At 43.9% G+C, this 20366-nt stretch overlaps 1 protein-coding gene across 3 annotated transcripts in view; it reads right to left on the bottom strand.

The window, feature by feature from the left end:
• Window positions 1-20366, bottom strand: part of mgat5 (alpha-1,6-mannosylglycoprotein 6-beta-N-acetylglucosaminyltransferase) — a 175960-nt gene that overhangs the window by 58695 nt on the left and 96899 nt on the right. For all 3 annotated transcript variants that reach the window (XM_038789876.1, XM_038789875.1, XM_038789877.1), the window contains exon 11: window positions 9052-9185. In XM_038789876.1, the coding sequence (XP_038645804.1) occupies window positions 9052-9185 (134 nt within the window). The remainder of the gene's footprint in view (window positions 1-9051; window positions 9186-20366) is intronic.

Raw genomic sequence — 20366 nt, 5'->3', positions numbered from 1 at the left:
ACCTGAACCTGAAATGGCTGCAAATGTATACAAGTAATAAGGGCTCAATGAAAGTGCCAAAACCATAACATAAAGGGTCAACTCATTTGTAATGTAAAGGACAGAGGAGAATAGTTTTAAAACTGAAAAAAATTGCAATGAAACACAAGAATGAAATTTTCCTGCTGGGCCTAAATATTTCAGCCCTCATGTCTTTAACGGTTGCATTTTATTAGATATATTTGGTTGTTATTGTTGCTACTGATCATTTTAGTAGCACTTCCTTTCCTCCAGCAACATTTTGCAAGCATTCTGGTGCAAATGCTTTTTGAAATTGCTCAGAGCATTGTTGGCATTGACCTATCCAGTTGATTCCAGTATATATGCGGGGAAACATACACCATTGCTGAAAATACTACTAAACAACAATAGATTTTTCTCAACACATTCCATTATGTCACATGGGGGAGGTGAGCCTACCCATCTTCCAGCCACCTTGCGGGGGTGGGGTTACTTGACCTCTACACAATTAGTGGATGTTTCTTTTTGTCTTAAAGTAAATTCAATAGGTTTATGATTTGCCTACAGGAACTAATATTGTACAAGGAGAGAAGGGTGGATGCGCTCGTGTAAAAAAAGCTGGCCGTATTGTCTTTTATGAGCTTAGTGTGCACCAAAGTATTTATAGTCAGTTAAGTACTTTTGGAAGTGCAGTCACTGTTGCACAAAACCAAACAGTCAAATTGCACAGCAATTTCTTTTGAAAAGGAGAACTATGGTAACAACTAGTTAACCTTCTTAATTTAGGAGATAAATATTAGTCATATAGTGAAAGAACACCCCAGCTCTTTCTTGAAATAGTGCCATGGATCCCTTTCATCCACTTGAGGGAGAAGGCAGCATCTTGGTCCAACACATGTTTTAGAAATTCCAACAGTGCTGCATTGGAATGGTAAATGTTGGATTTTGTATTCATGCTCTGGGGTGGTGCACAACTTTTTAAATCAGAGGTGAAATTGCAGAATGCTGGCACAGAGGCTAGTACTGATGCCTCAGCGCCTAGGACCCAGATTCAATTCCGGCCTTGGGTGACCGTCTGTGTGGAGTTTGCACGTTGTCCCAGTGTCGACGTGGATTTCCTCCAAGTGTTCAGGTTTCCTCTCACAATCCAAAGATGTGCAGGTTAGGTGGAATGACCATGATGAAATTGACCCTTAGTGTCCAGGGATTTGAAGGTTAGGTGGAGTTATGGGGACAGATGGGCCTAGGCAGGGTACTCTTTCGGAGGTTCGGTGCAGATTTGATGAGCCAAATGGCTGCTTTGATTCTATTCAATTATGTACTTCTGGAGCTTGTTATGGGCCAGGGTTTAGAGAACACCAAAGTATATCATGGAGTTCACCTGACCCATAACCTTTACTAGATTTTGGTTATGAGGAGCACAAGGGCTACTCCAGGTTTATGCAACAGAGGTCTTAAACACTTGTAATCAAAAACCAAGTTTATTCTACGAATTCAGTAAACATTTTATAAACACACACAATAAGCATTTTATCAACTACAAACATAAATACCCCACACAGCTACAGTAGTCTATTTAACCCTTAATACCTTTCCTTTACTGTTCACTCAAGTAACAACATCCATAAATCAGACAATCCCTTTTTACCACAAAACAGTAGGTTTGAGTTCCTTCCAGAACAGTTATTACTTTGCAGTTATCAAGTGATCTGGAGAAACGTTTTACCATGCAGAGAGAGACTCCAAGGTCCCTGTAGTCTGAATACAGCTTCCAACTATCTAAACCGAAAGTAAAACTCAGAGCCACGAACAGCTTCCAGCTAACAGCGAAAGTAAAAACCAGAGCCACTGCCCAGCTCCACCCACATAATGACATCAATGCAGCCATTTGAGAAGACAAACAATTCTTAAACGAACATTCCCATGGCAAGCTGGATTTTCATCTTTCAGGTGGGAATCATGGGATTTCCTGATATTGCAATCCCTGTCCGACTCAACAGTCTACCAGTGTTATTTACATCTGTTGGAGGGGTCAATGCCCAGAGCTCTGATCTTTGCTGAAGCAGCCATGTTAAAAGGTCTGCCTCCATTTGCTGAACCATCAGCCCAATTCTGGAGATCATTGCATGACCCCCAGAAGACAGGAGAAAAATATCAGCCATGATTGAATGGCAGAGCAGACTCGATGGGCCCAGTGGCCAAATTCTGCTCCTATGTCTTATGGTCTTCTAATCTTCACCCTCGACCCCTCTCCATTATATCTTCTTCAACTGTCTCACCCAGCATCCACTATAAACAAACTCACAAGGTTTATAGAACTTCGGAAGTCGTTAAAGGTCATAAATCTTTCAAAATAAACAGACATTATTTGAATAGCCACTTAAAGCATGTAAATCTTTACATGCTGAACAGCTGCGCAAACAAATCCTGCTAAGCAGAATGTATTAGTAGATTGAAAGGTAGTAAGCATTAATTGTAACATTTCACTGAACAACTGTCAACAAAAAAATCTACCCAAGCAGAACCCATACATACCTCTGAACATGGAAAGATGTTCAGTCATCTGCCAACATTTTGAAAACAATGGGGTCATTTCAGACAATCAGCTTTAGACTTCAAACCGGGCTACACTTTGAATACTTTGAACACGCAATAGCAATCACAGAATATCACTTTATCCAATGGTTAAGGTACTCTAATGCACCTGAAGATTTTTCCACTTTCACAATGCTGTTCATTTCCTTGATAGCTTGCCAGTTATCAGCTGGACTATCTGGCAATCACATTATTTAACAGTCACTTATCTTTTCAAATCAATGCCCTATTATCACTCATTGTAGCAAAACCATATGCTCGGTCCAAACCATAATTCACGGCACCTCTTGAGCTGGCATGAGCCACATTGCTTACCAAAGCCCATCTGCCTCCATCAAAATTGAAGGTTGTCTGAAATGTCCACATCTGCAATGGCGCCAGCAACATTCAACAGCAGTGTGTGGGCTCCCAACCTACCTCCTTACCCACACCAATGAATATAGTCAACCCCCATCCATCAGTTTTAAAGCCCACTCAATTCATTCCAGCTTACATCGGGTTGGGAGAAATTGACCCCTGGTTTAGAGCGGTGGAAAGGCCATGATAGCAGCTCACATGGGTGTAAATGACAAAAGGGAAGAAACAAATTCTGATGCCATTAAAGACAGGCTGTGAAACTTTGTACAGCCTATTGCTTTAACTTAAAGCTGCTTCAAACTGCCTGCTCATTCATTTTGAATTCTATCAAAACCCCAACCTATAAAATTCTATATTTTTAAAAAATGTATTTGTTACGTTAAAACTACCATTTTCAGATTACATCCACTGCAATTCCTGTTGTGATTGTGTTCAACCAGTGAAACACATTGCTTTATTGAATTCGGCACATGATCATCAGTAGGTCCTTTGGCCATCCAAATCAAGATGAAGAGCAGTTTAAGAACATAGTCACTAAATGGTTGCAAGAAGGAGATATATATTTCTGATTTTAAAAAAACAGGAGAGATCAGCCATGATCCGATTGAATGGCAGAGCAGGCTCGAAGGGTTGAATTGCCTACTTTTATTCCTAATTCCCATGATCCCAGTGACTTTTCAACTTTTAGTACTGACAGTCTAATCAATGCGTCCTCATCAATTTTGAACTCTTCTAGCGATAGAGTTACCTCACCTCTCACCATGTCCAGATTAGCATCTACACCACTTTGGTAAGGACTGATGCCAAGTATTCATTTAATACCTCACAAATGGAGAATGGGGCATGACTAAGTTCCTTTTGAAGTCCCCAATCGGCCCTACTCCTTGTACCAACCTTTTACTATTTACATACCAAGAGAAGATTTTGAGATTCCCTTTTATGCTGGCTGGATTATCAGTTGGTTAATAGAATTTATAGTGCAGAAGGCGAGTCGGCCCGTCAAATCTGTACCTAACCTTGGAAAGAGCACCCTACTAAAGCCCACACCTCCACCCTATCCCCGTAACCCAGTAATACCACCTAATCGTTTGGACACTAAGGGGCAATTTAGTATGGCTAATCCACCTAACCTGCACCTCTTTGGCCTGTGGGAGGAAATCAGAGCACCCTCCACACAGTCACCGAGGCGGAAATTGAAGCCGGGTCCCTGAAGCTGAGAGGCAGCAGTGCTAACCACTGTGCCATCGTGCCGCTTGTGCAAACAAAGGTTTTAAAAGAGATTTGTATTGGTAAACATTAGAAATAAGCCATAGTTTTAAGTGGGATTAATTTAATGTTTGTGCAAGTAAGGGTAAAACCTGTAGTTAGCTTCATGCTCGACAAAGGTGTTTGTGTGGAGGTTGACCAACTGCGATTCAATTGCTTAAGGAGGTTACGGTGTGAAGAATAAATAAAAAGCAGAAACACTTGACAGTTGCTTAGCAACTGGAGGCCATTTTAAGGTAGGAAGGCCTTTTGTTCACGGTGGAAGACACCAGTGGGATGCCAGAGCTCCAGGAGAATCAGAGGGCAGAGGTGAGTACAGTGGCGATCACGAAGGAGAAGATACTGGGGAAACTGAAAAGTCTGAAGGTGGATAGGTCACCTGGACCGGATGGATTACACCCCAGGGCCCTAAAAGAGATAGGGGAGGAAACTGTGGAGGCATTGGTGGTGATCTTTTAGGAATCACTGGAGGCAGGATGGGTCCCAGAGGACTGGAATGTGGCTAATGTAACACCACTGTTTAAGAAGGGAGGGAGGCAGAAGGCGGGTAATTATAGGCCGGGTAGCCTGACTTCAGTCATTGGTAAGAGTTGAGAGTCGGTTATTAAAGATGAGATCACGAAGTACTTGGAAGTGCATGGTAAAATAGGACTGAGTCAGCATGGCTTTGTCAAAGGGAGGTCATGGCTGACAAATCTGTTACGGAGTTCTTTGAGGAGGTGTTATGGGCCAGGATTTAGAGAACCCCAAAGTGTATCATGGGGTTCACCTGACCCACAACTTTTAATAGATTGTGGTATGGGGAGCACATGTCCCACTCTTCAGGTGTGGTACAGCAGAAATGCAAAAGTAATTTTTAAAGCAAAACAATGTTTATTCTATGAACTCAAGTTAACCTTTTCGAAACATAGTGACCATCTTAGCAAACATCAATTCAAAGACAACCCCCAAAGAATACAACACTAAGTAATCCTTAATAACCTCCCAAACAACATCAAGGCAGAAGAAACACCTTTAACAGAAGCACATCAGGTTTACATTCACTACTGAAAACATTTACAATTCTGAATTCACCAAATGATCAAGAGACATCTTTCGTGGCAGAGAGATCAACAGTACACCTGCTCTCTCTGGCTTCAGCTCCAACACTGAAAACAAAACTAAAACACACCCTGCAGTAAATAGCCTAAAACAAAAGTAAAAAGCTGACGGACAGCCCAGCTCCACCCACAATCTGACATCACTGATAAACACCCATTTCTTAAGGGTACTCTCACATGACAGAAGTAACAAGGAAGTTAGACAAAGGACGTGATTTATTCAGATTTCCAGAAGGCTTTTGACAAGGTGCTGCATAGGAGACTGTTAACTAACTTAAGCGCCCATGGTGTTAAGAGTAAGATCCTGGCATGGATAGAGGATTGGCTGACTGGCAAAAGGCAGAGAGTGGGGATAAAGGGTGTTTTTCAGGGTGGCAGCCGGTGACTAGTGACTAGTGTGCCTCAGGGGACTGTGAAGGGGCCACAACTTTTTACAACATGCATACATGATCTGGAAGAAGGTACTGAAGGCACTGTTGTTAAGTTTGCAGATGATACAAAGATCTGTAGAGGGACAGGTAGTATTGAGGAAGCAAGGGGGATGCAGAAGGATTTGGACAAGCTAGGAGAGTGGCAGTGAAGTGGCAAATGAAATACAATGTGGAAAAGTGTGAGGTCATGCACTTTGGAAGGAGGATTTAGGCATAAACTATTTTCAAAATGGGGAAATGCTTAGGAAATCAGAAGCACAAAGGGACTTGGGAGTCCTTGTTCACGATTCTCTTCAGGTTAACTTGCAGGTTCAGTCGGCAGTTAAGAAGGCAAATGTAATGTTAGCATTCATGTCAAGAGGGCTGGAATACTAAAGCAGGGATGTACTTCTGAGGCTGTGTAAGGCTCTGGTCAGATCCCTTATGGAGTATTGAGTTTTGGGCCCCGTATCTAAAGAAGGATGTGCTGGCCTTGGAAAGGGTCCAGAAGAGGTTCACAAGAATGATCCCTGGAATGAAGAACTTGTCGTATGAGGAACGGTTAAGGACTCTGGGTCTGTACTCGTTGGAGTTTAGAAGGATGAGGGTGGATCTTATTGAAACCTGCAGGATACTGTGAGGCCTGGATAGAGTGGACGTGGAGAGGATGTTTCCACTTGTAGGAAACACTAGAACCAGAGGACACCATCTCAGACTAAAGGGACGATCCTTAAAACAGAGATGAGGAGGAATTTCTTCAGCCAGAGGGTCGTGAATCTGTGGAACTATTTGCCGCAGAAAGTTGTGGAGGCCAAATCACTGAGTGTCTTTAAGACAGAGATAGATACGTTCCTGATTAATAAGGGCATCAGGGGTTATGGGAAGAAGGCAGGAGAATGGGGATGAGAAAATATCAGCTATGATTGAATGGCAGAGCAGACAAGATGGGCCGAGTGGCTTAATTCTGCTCCTCTCTGTCTTATGGACTGGAACTGAAAAGAGGCAGGATTCCCAAAGAACCAGGTAACAAAGTAATTGGGACAGAAAGAATGGCTTAAGCAGACTAAAATTAAGAGAGACCAAGTATTGTTTAGAAAAACTAAAGGAGAGCAAAAAATGTGTTTTAAGTTAGAGACAATGGTAGTAACCAGGATTTAAAGTGGGAAAGCAGACTTCAGAGGTTAATGAAGTTTGATGCCATTCTAACAGAAATGTTAATGTCAGTTTGCACAGCAGTCAAGACAAAAATACAAAACGGCTGGTGTAAAACCTGGATACTGGATCCGCTGTTAAAAGTGGAGTGGAAGATTTGTTTGGATGAGTAATTTGGTAAACCCGGACTGGATTACGGAATGCAAACCACTAATGAAATACATTATGAAAGAAGATTTTAAAGCGTGTTTTTGGGAGTGGTGCTAGGGAACTCGTGTGCCGATCATCTTGGGGGATTCGGAGGAGAAATTCACCGACATTCACTTGGGTTCAGAGTGGAGAGTGTGTATGTGTGTGTCTAAAGGTGTGGAGATGCCGGCGTTGGACTGGGGTGAGCACAGTAAGAAGTCTTATAACACCAGTTTAAAGTCCAACAGGTCTGTTTCAAACACTAGCTTTCGGAGCACTGCTCCTTCTCAGGTGAATCACCCGAGGAAGGAGCGGTGCTCCGAAAGCTAGTGTTTGAAACAAACCTGTTGGACTTTAAACTGGTGCTGTAAGACTTCTTACTGTATCTAAAGGGACATTGAGTTATTGAGACCATTGTACCTTAGGATGTACTTTGCAATCCATGCAAATCTTAAAATCTGTGCATATTTGTTAAGGGGAGGGGCAAGAGAGAGATAAGAAACATTTTATCATAATCCAATTTTTTTTTTGTTTAATTCATTTTAAAATTAAAAAATTATGAGTGGTCCTCTAACTGTGTTTTCTGCGCTTTAAAACAACATCATCACCTTTTGGGCAAGAATTCCAATCTGGAATCTTTTCATCAGTTAGGTGGTTAAGAGGGCTTACAGGAACATGGAGCAGAAATAGGCCAATCCGTCCAATAAGCTGCTCTGCTATCCAATATGATCATGGCGGATAATTCATTTCAATGCCTTTTTCTCCGTAACTCTTGTGTTCTTTCCCTGTCTGCGTGGGTTTTCTCCGGGTGCTCTGGTTTCCTTCTACAAGTCCCGAAAGACGTGCTGTTAAATGAATTGGGCATTCTGAATTCTCCCTCTGTGTACCCGAACAGGCGCCGGAATGAGGTGACTAGGGGCTTTTCACCATAACTTCATTGCAGTGTTAATGTAAGCCCACTTGTGACAATAAAGATTATTAAATATAGTCCCAAGTCAGGATGAATGAGTGACTTAGAGGGGAACGTCTAGGTGGTGGTGTTCCCATGTATCTGCTGCCCTTGTCCTTCTGGATGGTAGTGGTCATGGGCTTGGAAGGTGCTGCCTAAGGAGGCTTGGCGAGTTCTGACAGGCCTTCTTTTAGATGGTACACGCTGTTACTACTGTACGAGGTGGTGATGGGAGTGAATGCTTTGGAAGGAATGCCAAATAAGTGGACCGCTTTGTCCTGGATGGTGTTGAGCTTCTCAAGTGTTGTTGGAGCTGCGCTCATCCGGGCAAGTGGAGCATATTCCATCGCACTCATGACTTGTAGGTAGTGGACAGATTGTGGGGAGCCAGGAGGCGAATCACCGGCAGCAGGATTCCTAGCCTCGGACTTGTTTTTGTAGCTACAGTATTTATATAGCTAATTCAGTTCAGTTGGTGGTCAACAGTAATCACCAGGGGGGGATTTCAGTGTTGGTAATGCCTTTGAATGTCAAGGGGTGTTTGTTTGATTCTCTCTTAATGGAGATGGTCATTGCCTGGCACTTGTGTGGCACAAATGTTACTCATCAGCCCAGGCCGAGATACTGTCCAGGTCTTGGTGCATTTACACATGGACTGCTTCAGTGACTGAGGCATCGCAAATGTTGCTGAACATTTTGTGACCATCAGCGAACATTCCCACATCTGACTTGATGTTGGAAGGTCATTGATGAAGCAGCTGAAGATAGTTGGGTCTAGGACACTACCCCGATGAAGTCCTGCAATGATCTTCCAGGACTGAGATGACTGACCTCAGACTGCCACTTGGAAGTTGGCATTTCTCTCTCCCTCTCCACCTAGTGTTCAACATACCAGTGAAAGCAGTGACAGAAAGCAGGCACTTGCAAGGACTCAAATAAATGTGTTTGGATTATGAACAATTTAAGTTTTCAGTCAAATAAATGTTACTTGGGTAACAATTCTTAGTGTAGAATAATTGCTGTATATATTTACCTTCCAAAAATGATCCACCTTGCCATATACAAGAGACTGATTCTGTCTCTTGATATCATCAAGATGACTAATATCACTGGCATTGAGGTGTTGTTCAACCACAAATCCTAGGAAGCTGTTGTCAGGTGTGTGAGCTGCAAATTTAAAAACAGCACAAACTTCATAATTTGATCTGAAGTAGCTATCACAGTTTAGAAGAATCTGGCAAGGGTTATTTCAAGCCAGTAGTCAATATTTAACTCTAATGGATTCTTGGGACACACTTAGCAATGCCAACCTTACTAATTACAATAAAAATGTCTCTTATAAGAATAATGACACACTCTTTAATGAAATTCAGATCGTACACTTAAAAATAAAGAATGTCGTAAATACTGTGCAATAAAGATTTTATAGTAAACCTAAGTAATCCAAATGTCATTAAATCACAACAGCAATTAAGAGTACTTAATCAGGAGCTCTGTAACAATTACAGTCGCAAATAAGCCACCTCCATAAAGCAGCCAATACATTCACCTCAAATCACCAAATCACTAGATTCAAATCTCTCAATTCTTCTCTGCAGATGTGCCAAAACATTAATCTATTTTAAATTTGACATACATGAGCTATAAACATATTAAAATATACTACAAAACCTTTCAAAAATACTCCATATCGTTCAAATCTGCAACACCATTATACAATGAGATACACAACTATAACAAATGCTAAATAATTAGCAATAAAAGCTGTTAAATATTTTAACAGTATCTCATTTAGATTACTAACTTGCACATGTCAAGAACAGATAATATATATATATCCACTGCATGATCAACCTACTTGACATTTTATAGCCTCCTAAATTCAAACTTGGTGTACAGGGTCTACCAAAACCCTTTTAGAAAATTCAACACTTGAACTGCGTGGGTTTCATCCGGGTGCTACGGTTTCCTCTCGCAGTCCAAAGATGTACAGGTTAGGTGGATTGGCCATGCTAAATTGCCCTTGGTGTCCAAAAAGGTTAGGTGGGGTTACTGGGTTACGGAGATAGGGTGGAGGTGTGAGGCCTAAGTGGGGTGCTCTTTACAAGGGCTGGTGCAGACTTGATGGGCCGAATGGCTTCCTTCGACACTGTAAATTCTATGTTCTACATTCTCAATGAAGAGACTTTACTGGATTGGAAAGTGGGCAAAGAGTACTAAGCAACAGATACCTGCTAGAGGAATGATATCAGGAAGAACAGGGAGTGATTGGGAGTACAGTCCACCAAACTGGACTGAGCAACATGGCCATCATACCAGGCTTGCTACATGTAGCAAAAGAATCAACACGAAGAAATAGCCTATTTGATCTGTCCTCACTAACCTATTCATCGTAAATGTGTCTCTCCATGACAACATCAGTAGGAGTAAGAACCTAATAGAAACCATATCCTGGCTTCACATTGACCATATTCTCCAATCTATCGCCAATGATGGGAGAGCGCAGATCAGTTCGAAAGACAAGGGTGAAGAATTTGCAATCATCTTCAGTCATGAGTGCAGAGCGGATAATATATTTTGGCCTACTCAGATGTTCCCAGCATCATAGATGCCAATTTCCAATCAACTAAATTCACTCCACGTGATATCAAGAAATGGCTGAAGGCATTGGATACTTAAATGGCAACAATCCTAACAACAGATAGAGCTAAAGACTCCTGAACTAGCCATGCTCCTGGCCAAAGCAGTTCCAGTACAACTACAATACAGCCAGTGTTGAAAATTCTCCATCTGTTGGTGCCACTAATTAAATACTTATTGCCAGTTGAATTAATACAAGTTTATTAAAGCTCTGTGTCCATTTAAACAGTTACACAAGTTTCAAGACTCACACTTGAATCAAAGATATGCTACCCGATGAGAGAAAGTTTGGCCAGGTTGTTCGGAAGGGTGCATATGCTGGTGAGCCTTCAAACTCCAGGTCTCATATCTTGTGAATGCTGTTCCCGGGGTTATTGCTGATGAATCCTGAGGCCGCTGTGTTTTAGAGGGCTAGTTAAACATTACCGTCAGCTTTGACATGTCATTCGAGCCTTGTTCTCGATGTTCCCAAAACAAAATGTTATCAGTGAAGTTGTTGTACCACAAAAGTCATTCTGCTGAGAAGCAGTTATTTTCTCACAGACAAGTCTGTTGGCACCTTTACTATCATACTTCACGGCCCAATGTTAGCCATTGTCTTCTTTTACCATCATAGGGTGGCATGGTAGAACAGTGGTTAGCACCGTTGCTTCACAATACTGGTTCGATTCCCGGCTTGGGTCACTGTCTGTGCCGAGTCTGCATGTTCTCTCTGTGTCTGCATGAATTTCCCCCGGGTGCTCCGGTTTCCTCTCACGTGTCCCGAAAGACGTGCTCATTAGGGGAATTGGACATTCTGAATTCTCCCTCCGTGTACCTGAACGGGTGCTGGAATGTAGCGACTTGGGAGAAAACCCATGCAAACACAGGGAGAACGTGCAGACACCGCAGTCAGTGACCCAAGCTGGGAATTGAACCTGGGATCCTGGCGTCTAGAAATAGTAAGTCCATTGATGGTCATTTACCAAAATTCGTTGGACTCTGGAATGGTTTCTACAGATTGAAAGTTAGCCAAAATAACCCTGCTCTTCAAAAAGGGAGGTAGAGAGAAAACAGGGAACTATAGACCAGTGAGCCTAACGTCGGTAGTCGGGAAGTTGCTGGAATCCATTATCAAGGATTTCATAGCACAGAATTTGGGATTGTCCCTTCAGTCTGAGGCTGTGTCTCTGGTTCTAGTTTTTCCTCTCCACATCCACTCTATCCAGGCATCGCAGTGCAGTATCCTGCAAGTTTCAATAAGATCCCCCTCCTCATCCTTCAAAACTCCAACAAATACAGACCCAGAGTCCTGAACCGCTCCTTATATGACAAGCTCTTCACTCTAGAGATAATGATTAGTACTGCTGTCTCGCCACTCCAGGGAACAGGGATCCTGTGTGGAGTTTGCAGTTTCCCCCCCTCCTGTGTCTGTGGGTTTCCTCCAGGTTTTACAGTTTCCTCCCACAGTCCTAAAATGTGCAGGTTCGGTGGATTGGCCATGCTAAATTGCCCCTTTGTGTCCAAAAGGTTAGGTGAGGTTAATAGGTTACGGGGATATGGAGGCGTGGGTTTAAGTAAGATGCTCTTTCCAAGGGCCGGTGCAGACTCGATGGGGGGAATGGCCGCCTTATGCACTGTGAATTCTATGATTCTATTCTTGTGGGCCTTCCATAGATACAGGGCCCAAAACTGCTCAATACTCCAAATAGGGTCTGACCAGGGCCTCATACAGCCTCAGAAGTACATTCCTGCTCTTGTATTCTAGCATCTCAACAGGAAAGCTAACACTGCATTTGCCTTCCTAACTGCTGACTGAACCTGAATGTTAACCTTAAGAGAATCTTGAACTAGGAGTCCCAAGTCCCTTTGTGCTTCTGATTTCCTCAGCATTTTCTCATTTAGAAAATAGTCTATGCCTCCATTCTTCCTTCCAAAGTACATAACCTCACACTTTGCCACATTGTATTCTGTATGCCACTTCTTTGCCCACTCTCCTAGCCTGACAAGTCCTTCTGCAGCCCCCTGCTTCCTCAATACTACCCGTTTCTCTGCATATCTTTGGATCATCCAAGAACAAAACAAAGAGAAGTACAGCCCAGGAACAGGCCCTTCAGCCGTCCAAGCGGTGCTGATCATGATGCCCCAACTAAAAAAAACTTCTGCCCTTACTCTGTCCGTATCCCTCTATTTCCTCCCTATTCATGTCTCCATCCAGATGCCTTTTAAAATGTTGCTGATGTGCCTGCTTCCACCACATCCTCTGCCAGCACATTCCAGGCTCCCACCACACTCTGCGTGAAAAACTTACCCCGCACATCTCCCTTAAACTTTCCCCTCTCACCTTGAACCTGTGCCCCATTGTAATTAACACTTTCACTCTTGGAAAAAGCCTCTGACTATCCACCTGGTCTATGCCTCATAATTTTGTAGACTTCTATCAGGTCTCCCCCTCAGCCTCCATCTTTGCAGTGAAAACAATCCTAGTTTATTCAACCTCTCCTCATAGCCAACAACCTCGAGACCAAGCAACATTCTGGTGAACCTTCTTTGCACTCTCTCCAAAGCTTCCATGTTCTTCTGATAATGCGGTGACCAGAACTGCACGTAATACTCCAAATGTGGTTTTAGTTTCGTGGCAGCACGGTAGCAGAGTGCACTGTTGCTTCACAGCACCAGGTTCGATTCCCGGCTTGGGTCACTGTCTGTGTGGAGTCTGACGTTCTCCCCGTGTCTGCGTGGGTTTCCACTGGGCACTCCGGTTTCCTCCCACAAGTCCCGAAAGACGTGCTGTGAGGTAATTTGGACTTTTGGAATTACATAGAATTTACAGTGCAGAAGGAGGCCATTCGGCCCATCGAGTCTGCACCGGCTCTTGGAAAGAGCATCCTACCCAAGGTTAACACCTCCACCCTATCCCAATAACCCAGTAACCCCACCCAACACTAAGGGCAATTTTGGACACTAAGGGCATTTTATCATGGCCAATCCACCTAACCTGCACATCTTTGGACTGTGGGAGGAAACCAGAGCACCCGGAGGAAACCCACGCACACACGGGGAGGATGTGCAGACTCCACACAGACAGTGACCCAAGCTGGAATCGAACCTAGGACCCTGGAGCTGTGAAGCGATTGTGCTATCCACAATGCGACCGTGCTGCCCTAATGTGGTGACTAGGGGCTTTTCACAGTAACTTAATTGCAGCGTTAATGTAAGTCTACTTGTGACAATAAAGATTATTAATAAGATTATATAGCTGGAACATGATTTCCCAACTCATGTACGCAATGCCCCAGCTGATGAATGCACGCATGCCATATGCCTTCTTCATCACCATGGCCCCTTTAGGGAACTGTGGACCTGCAAACATAGAAACAGTGCCCTCAGTTCCTTCTTCCAGATGGTTTAAATTGTGAAAACTTGTGGTCCCAAAACTGACCATTAATCACCGGCTGCCATCTTGAAAAAGAACCCTTTAGCCTCACTCTCTGCCTGTCAGTCAGTCAATCCTTGATCCGTGCCAGTTTCTTACTATTAACACCAAGGGCTCTTAACTTATTTGAAAGTCTCCTATGCGGCATCTTCTTAATGGCCTTCTGGAAATCTAAACAGATCACGCCCACTGGTTCTCCTTTGTCTAACTTCCTTGTTACCTCCTCAAAGAATTCCAACAGATTTGTCAGACATGACCTCGCCTTGATAAAATCATACTGACTCAGTCCTATTTTATCATGCACTTCCATGCGCTCCACAATCTCATCTTTAATAATGGATTCTAAAATCTTAGTAATAACTGAAGTCTGACTAACTGGCCTATAAATTTCCGTCTTCTGCCTACCTCCCTTTTTCAACAAGGGTGTTACATTAGCCACTTTCCAGTCCTCCGGACCCTCCCTACCTCCAGTGATGCCAAAAGATCACCACCAATGCCTCCACAATCTCCTCAGCTATCTCTTTTAGAACCCTGCGGTGTAGTCAATCGTTCAAGGTGATTTATCCACCTTCAGACCTTTTAGTTTCCCCAGAACGTTTCCTTAGTGATGGCCACATGCTCACCTCTCCCCCCTGATTCTCCTGGAGATCTGGTATCTCATCGGTGTCTTCCACCATGAAGACATGCAAAGTAACTATTCAGTTCCTCTGCCATTTCTTGGTTTCCTATTACTTCTTCAACCTCATTTTCCAGTGGTGCAATGTCTATTCTTGCCTCTCTCTTACTTTTTATATATTGAAAAAAACTCCCATCTTCTTTTACATTACTAGCTAGCTTACGCTCATTTCATCTTCTCCCCTTTTGTTGCTTTTTTAGTTGTCCTGTGCTCGCTTTTAAGACTTCCCAATCCTCTAGCTTCCCACTAATCCTCGCCACTTTCTTTTGCTTTTATGCTGTCCTTGACTTTCCTCGTCAGCTATGGATGCTTCGTCCTCCCCTTAGCATGTTTCCACCTCGTTGGGATAAATTTCTGTTGTGTCTCCCAGATAACCCCCAAAAACTCCTACCATTGCTGTTCCACTGTCTTCCCTCCTAGATTCCTCTACCAATCAACTCTGGCATATTAATGATTTGGATGTGGGAACAAAATGTACTGTCTCCAAATTTGCAGATGATACAAAGTTGGGTGGGAGGGTGAGCTGTGAGGAAGATGCAGAGATGCTTCAGCAGGATTTGGACAGGCAGAGTGGGCACGTGCATGGCAGATGCGGATAAATGTGAGTTTATCTGCTTCAGTAACAAAAATAGAACACAGACTATTAATGAATGGGTCTAAATGGAGACAGGTGGATACTCAGTGACACCTTGGTGTCCTCGTGCATCAATCACCGAAAGTAAGCGTGCAGGTACACCAGACAGTAAAGACGACAAATGATATGTTGACCTTCATAGCGAGATGATACGAGTATAGGACTAGAGACGTTTTATTGCAATTGTATAAGGCACTGGTGAGGCCCCACCTGGAGTATTGTGTGCAGCTCTGGTGGCCTTATCTGAGGAAACATGTTCTTTGTATGCAGTGAGTGGAGTGAAGGTTTACCAGACTTATTCCTGGGATGGCGGGACTATCATATGAGGAGAGACTAAATCAGTTAGGATTATATTCATTGGAGTTTAGAAGATCGCGAGGAGAATCTCATAGAAACTAACAAAATTCTAACAGGATTAGACAGGGTATATTCATAAAGAATGTTCCTGACGGTGGGGGAGTCCAGAACTAAGGGTCAGAGTTTGAGGATAAGGGGTAAACCTTTTAGGACTAAGGTGAGGAGAAATTTATTTCCCCAGCCATTGGTGAATCTGTGGAATTCGCTACCACAGAAAGTAGTTGAGGCCAAATCGTTGTGCAATTTCAAGAAGGAATTAGGCATATCTCTTGGGGCTAATGGGACTAAGTTATTTGGGGGGGGGGGGGGGGGGGGGGGGGTGGAGGTGAAGAGAGGGGGGAGAAAGAGAGAGAGAAATCTGGGTGTTAAGTTGATGATCAGTCATGATCATAATGAAAGGCAGAGCGGGTTTGAAGGGCCAAATTGCCTCCTCCTGCTTCTATTCTCTGTTTCTATGTGTTTGTCCATGACAACATGTAGGAATAAAGACCTATTAGAGAAGATATTTTGGCTTCACATTGACTACATCCTCCATTCCATTACAGCTTTGGTCCAAACATGGACAAAAGAATTGAATTCAAGAAATGAGGTGGCAGTGACACCCTTCATACAAGACAGCATTTCACCGAGTGCGGCATCAAGGAGCCCAAGCAAAAAAAGTCAATGGGAATCAGGGGAAAAGTCTTCATGGGGGTGGAAGCATGAAAGCCCCGATTTCCACTTCTGTGGTGAAAGGCTTGTTAATTGATCAGTGGTTGTGTTGGGATGTGGAAGGATAAAATCAATTTTGTTGTCATGGAAGTAGAGAATATTCTCGCTGGACTAGGGCTATAAGCCAGTGATGTTCAATATAGTGGGTTGGTGGAGGAGTCCGTAGGAGTCCGTAGAAGCCCTGATGCACTGACCTCCAAAGAAATTACCAGGGAGTCCGAGTCAGAAACATGAGACAAGCCAGACGCAATGACTGAGATAGGTACTCAGGAAATGTTCGACTGACAAATTCTCGTCTAACTTCTGGGTCACAGGGTGGCATGGTAGCACAGTAGTTAGCACTGTTACCTCACAGTGCCGAGGACCCAGGTTCAATTCAGGCCCCGGGTCACTGTCCGCATGGAGTTTGCACATTATTTATTTTTTATTTTTTTTAAACTTAAGTGTACCCAATTAATTTTTTCCAATTAAGTGGCAATTTAGCGTGGCCAATCCACCTACCCTGCACATGTTTGGGTTGTGGGGGCGAAACCCACGCAAACACGGGGAGAATGTGCAAACTCCACACAGACAGTGACCCAGACCTGGGATCGAACCTGGGACCTCGGCGCTGTGAGGCAGCGATGCTAATCACTGCGCCGCCTTGCTGCCCAGAGTTTGCACATTCGCCAGTGTCTGACTGGGTCCCATTCTCAGGACCCAAAAAGATGTGCAGGGTAAGTGGATTGGCCACTATAAATTTCCCTTTAATTAGCAAGTAAATAATTGGGTACTCTAAATTTTATTTCAAAAACTCCTGGGTCACTCCCAAACCTCCCCCTCCAATGGCTCACACCTACATTCAACCCCCAACTAACCCAACCTGTGGCCAAACCACAACACGATTACCCCCTTGACCCACTCAAATCCCCAACGGACGTCTTTGCCAACTCCTGACCTGACCATCCCTCCCTTTTCTCCCCAGAGAACTGGTGGGTCATGGCTGTTATTCCCAGTGTCACTATAGTAAATTAAACAAACACATATACTTTCATAGAAAAACATATTGGGTAAAAATCAATGTACTTGCACATTTAATTATATTTGTTAAATGGTGTGACATCAGATCAGTCTGCTTACATTTGTTTGAACTATTAATATATATATGGTTAAGAGTTCAAACATTTAACCTAGAATTCAGTAAAAGGTGCATCGCCTAATAATAGTATCACTAGTAGGCTTACATTAACATTGCAATGAAGTTACTGTGAAAATCCCCTAGTCGCCACACTATGGCACCTGTTCGGGTACACGGAGGGAGAATTCAGAATCTTCAATTCACTAGTGGTGTGCCTCAGCGACCAGTTTTGGGACCGTAAATGTTTACAATTTACATAGACGATTTGGAGTTGGGGACCAAGTGGAATGGGCGGGATTCTCCCAGCCCTGGGCCGGGCCGGAGAATCCCCGCAAACAGGCCACGGCGCCCTTGGGCCCTTCGCGGCCAGCCCGCCGATTCTCCGGCACGGATGGGCCCAGTGGCCGTAAGAGAGCAGAACCGTCGGCGCCGAGGGGGCCTCCGATGTGGCCCGCGATCAGGGCTCACCAAGCGGCGGGCTGGCCTCTGTGGCTGGGGACCTCCTTTCCTACACGACAGTGTGCCATGTTGTATCGGGGCCGGCATATTGAAGGAGGCCACTGCGCATGCGCGTGTTGGCACCGGCACCACTGCGCGTGTCCTCGTCGGCACCGACGCAACTGTGCATGCGCAGATCCCGCAGCACACAGTTTGCACCGGGATCTGCAGCTGGAGCGCCGCGAACCACTCCAGCGCCATGCTGGCCCCCTTTAGGGGTCAGAATTAATCGTGGGAACGGCCTGTTCATACCGTCTTAAAACGCAACGGCATTTACGACGATGTGGACACTCTGCCGCGGGATTGAAGAATCCCGCCCAAAGTGTCAAAGTTTGCGGATGACACTAAGATAAGCGGCAGCGCAAAGTGTGCAGAGGACACGGAAAGTCTGCAGAGGGATATAGATAGCTTAAGTGAGTGGACAAGAGTCTGGCAAATGAAGTACCAGGTTGGTAAATGTTAGGTCATCCATTTTGGTAGGAATAACAGCAAAATGAACAATTATTTAAATGGTAAAAAATTGCAGCATGCTGCTGTGCAGAGGGACCTGGGTGTCCTTGTGCATGAATTGCAAAAAATTGGCTGCAGGTAATTAAGAAGGGGAATGGAATTTTATCCTTCATTGCTAGAAGGATGGAGTTTAAAAATAGAGATGTTATGTTGCAGCTGTGCAAGGTGCTGGAGGCCACACCTGGAGTACTGGGTACAGTTTTGGCCTCCTTAGGGGATGTACTGGCACTGAAATGGGTGCAGAGAAAATTCACATGGTTGATTCCAGAGTTGAGAGGATTGGTTTATGAGGAGAGACAGAGTAGACTGGGACGATACTCATTGGAATTTAGAAGAATGAGGGGGGAATCTGATAGAAACATATAAAATTCTGATGGGAATAGTTAAGATAGAAGCAGGGAGGTTGTTTCCACTGGCATGTGAAACTATAAGCAAGGGGCATAGCCTCAAAATAAGGGAGAGCAGATTTAGGACAGAGTTGAGGAGGAACTTCTTCACCCAAAGAGTTGTAAATCTGTGGAATTCCCTGCCCAGTGAAGCAGTTGAGACTACCTTGTTGGATGTTTTTAAGGCAAAGATAGATAGATTTTTGAACAGTAAAGGAATTAAGAGTTATGGTGAGCGGGATGGTAAGTGGAGCCAAGTACACAAAAAGATCAGCTATGATCTTATTGAATGGGGAAACAGGCTCGAGGGACCAGATGGCCTACACTTGCTCCCAGTTCTTATGCTCTGCTCCAACAGCAATTCAAATAGGGTTTACTTGCATTATTGTTAATCCTTCTATTGTCATTGATGGAATGAACAAAATACAGGCCTTCAGTTAAGATTTGAAGAGTATTTCAAATAGAAGCACCACCTTATTGGGGAGGGAAGAGAGAGAGAGAGAGACAGAGACAGAGACAGAGGACAGAGGACAGAGGACAGAGGACAGAGGACAGAGGACAGAGGACAGAGGACAGAGGACAGAGGACAGAGGACAGAGGACAGAGGACAGAGACAGGAGAGAGAGACAGAGAGAGAGACAGAGAGAGAGACAGAGAGAGACAGAGACAGAGAAGAATAAGAAATAGAATTTTTAAAAATTTGCGCAAATGAAGGAGACACAGCCGGAGTGAGACATATCCAGAGTGGGAATTTGGAACTTGGTAATTTGGTGCAGTGAGGTAATTCAGTGCAGAGTGGGAGAAGGTGCTTTTCCCCTGCTGCTTTGTTCTCTCTTTCATCTGGCCTGCAACTTTTAATCTGCAGGGAGAGAACCAGAGAGTATCTGAGAATCCGGGAAGGCAAGTGACTTTTATTCATTTTTATTTTTATTACCTTTTCAAAGTGTGTGTGTGTGGGTGTGCGCGCGCGTGGGGGGGGGGGGGGGGGGGGGGGGGGGGGGGGGGGGGCTGAAGTGACATCACAGTTAAAGCTGTGACTTGATTGACTGGTTGGGAATCTACACTAAATTTAAAAATTAAGCAGTTAAATGAATTAAACTTAATTACTTAATTATTATTTAGAGGGATATCTAAGCCAGAGATCGGAGAGTACTGTATTTAGCTTTCACATTTATAATAGAAATCTAGTGCCAGAACACATAGTTAACAGAAACTTAAAAAAAAAAATTTCAAAATTTAATTTACTAATTAATTGACACAATGTCAAGTAGAGGGGTGCAGTACTCGGACTGCGAGATGTGGCAGGTCCGGGAGGCTTCCAGCGTCCCCGGATGGCTTCATCTGCAGAAAGTGCACCCAACTAGAGCTCCTCACAGACCGCATGGTTCGGTTGGAGCAGCAGTT

This window comes from Scyliorhinus canicula, chromosome 2 (genome assembly GCF_902713615.1).
Source record: "Scyliorhinus canicula chromosome 2, sScyCan1.1, whole genome shotgun sequence".
Lineage (NCBI taxonomy): Eukaryota > Metazoa > Chordata > Chondrichthyes > Carcharhiniformes > Scyliorhinidae > Scyliorhinus > Scyliorhinus canicula.
Note: the sequence above shows the minus strand (reverse complement) of the source record. Positions and strands in the feature narration are given on the sequence as shown.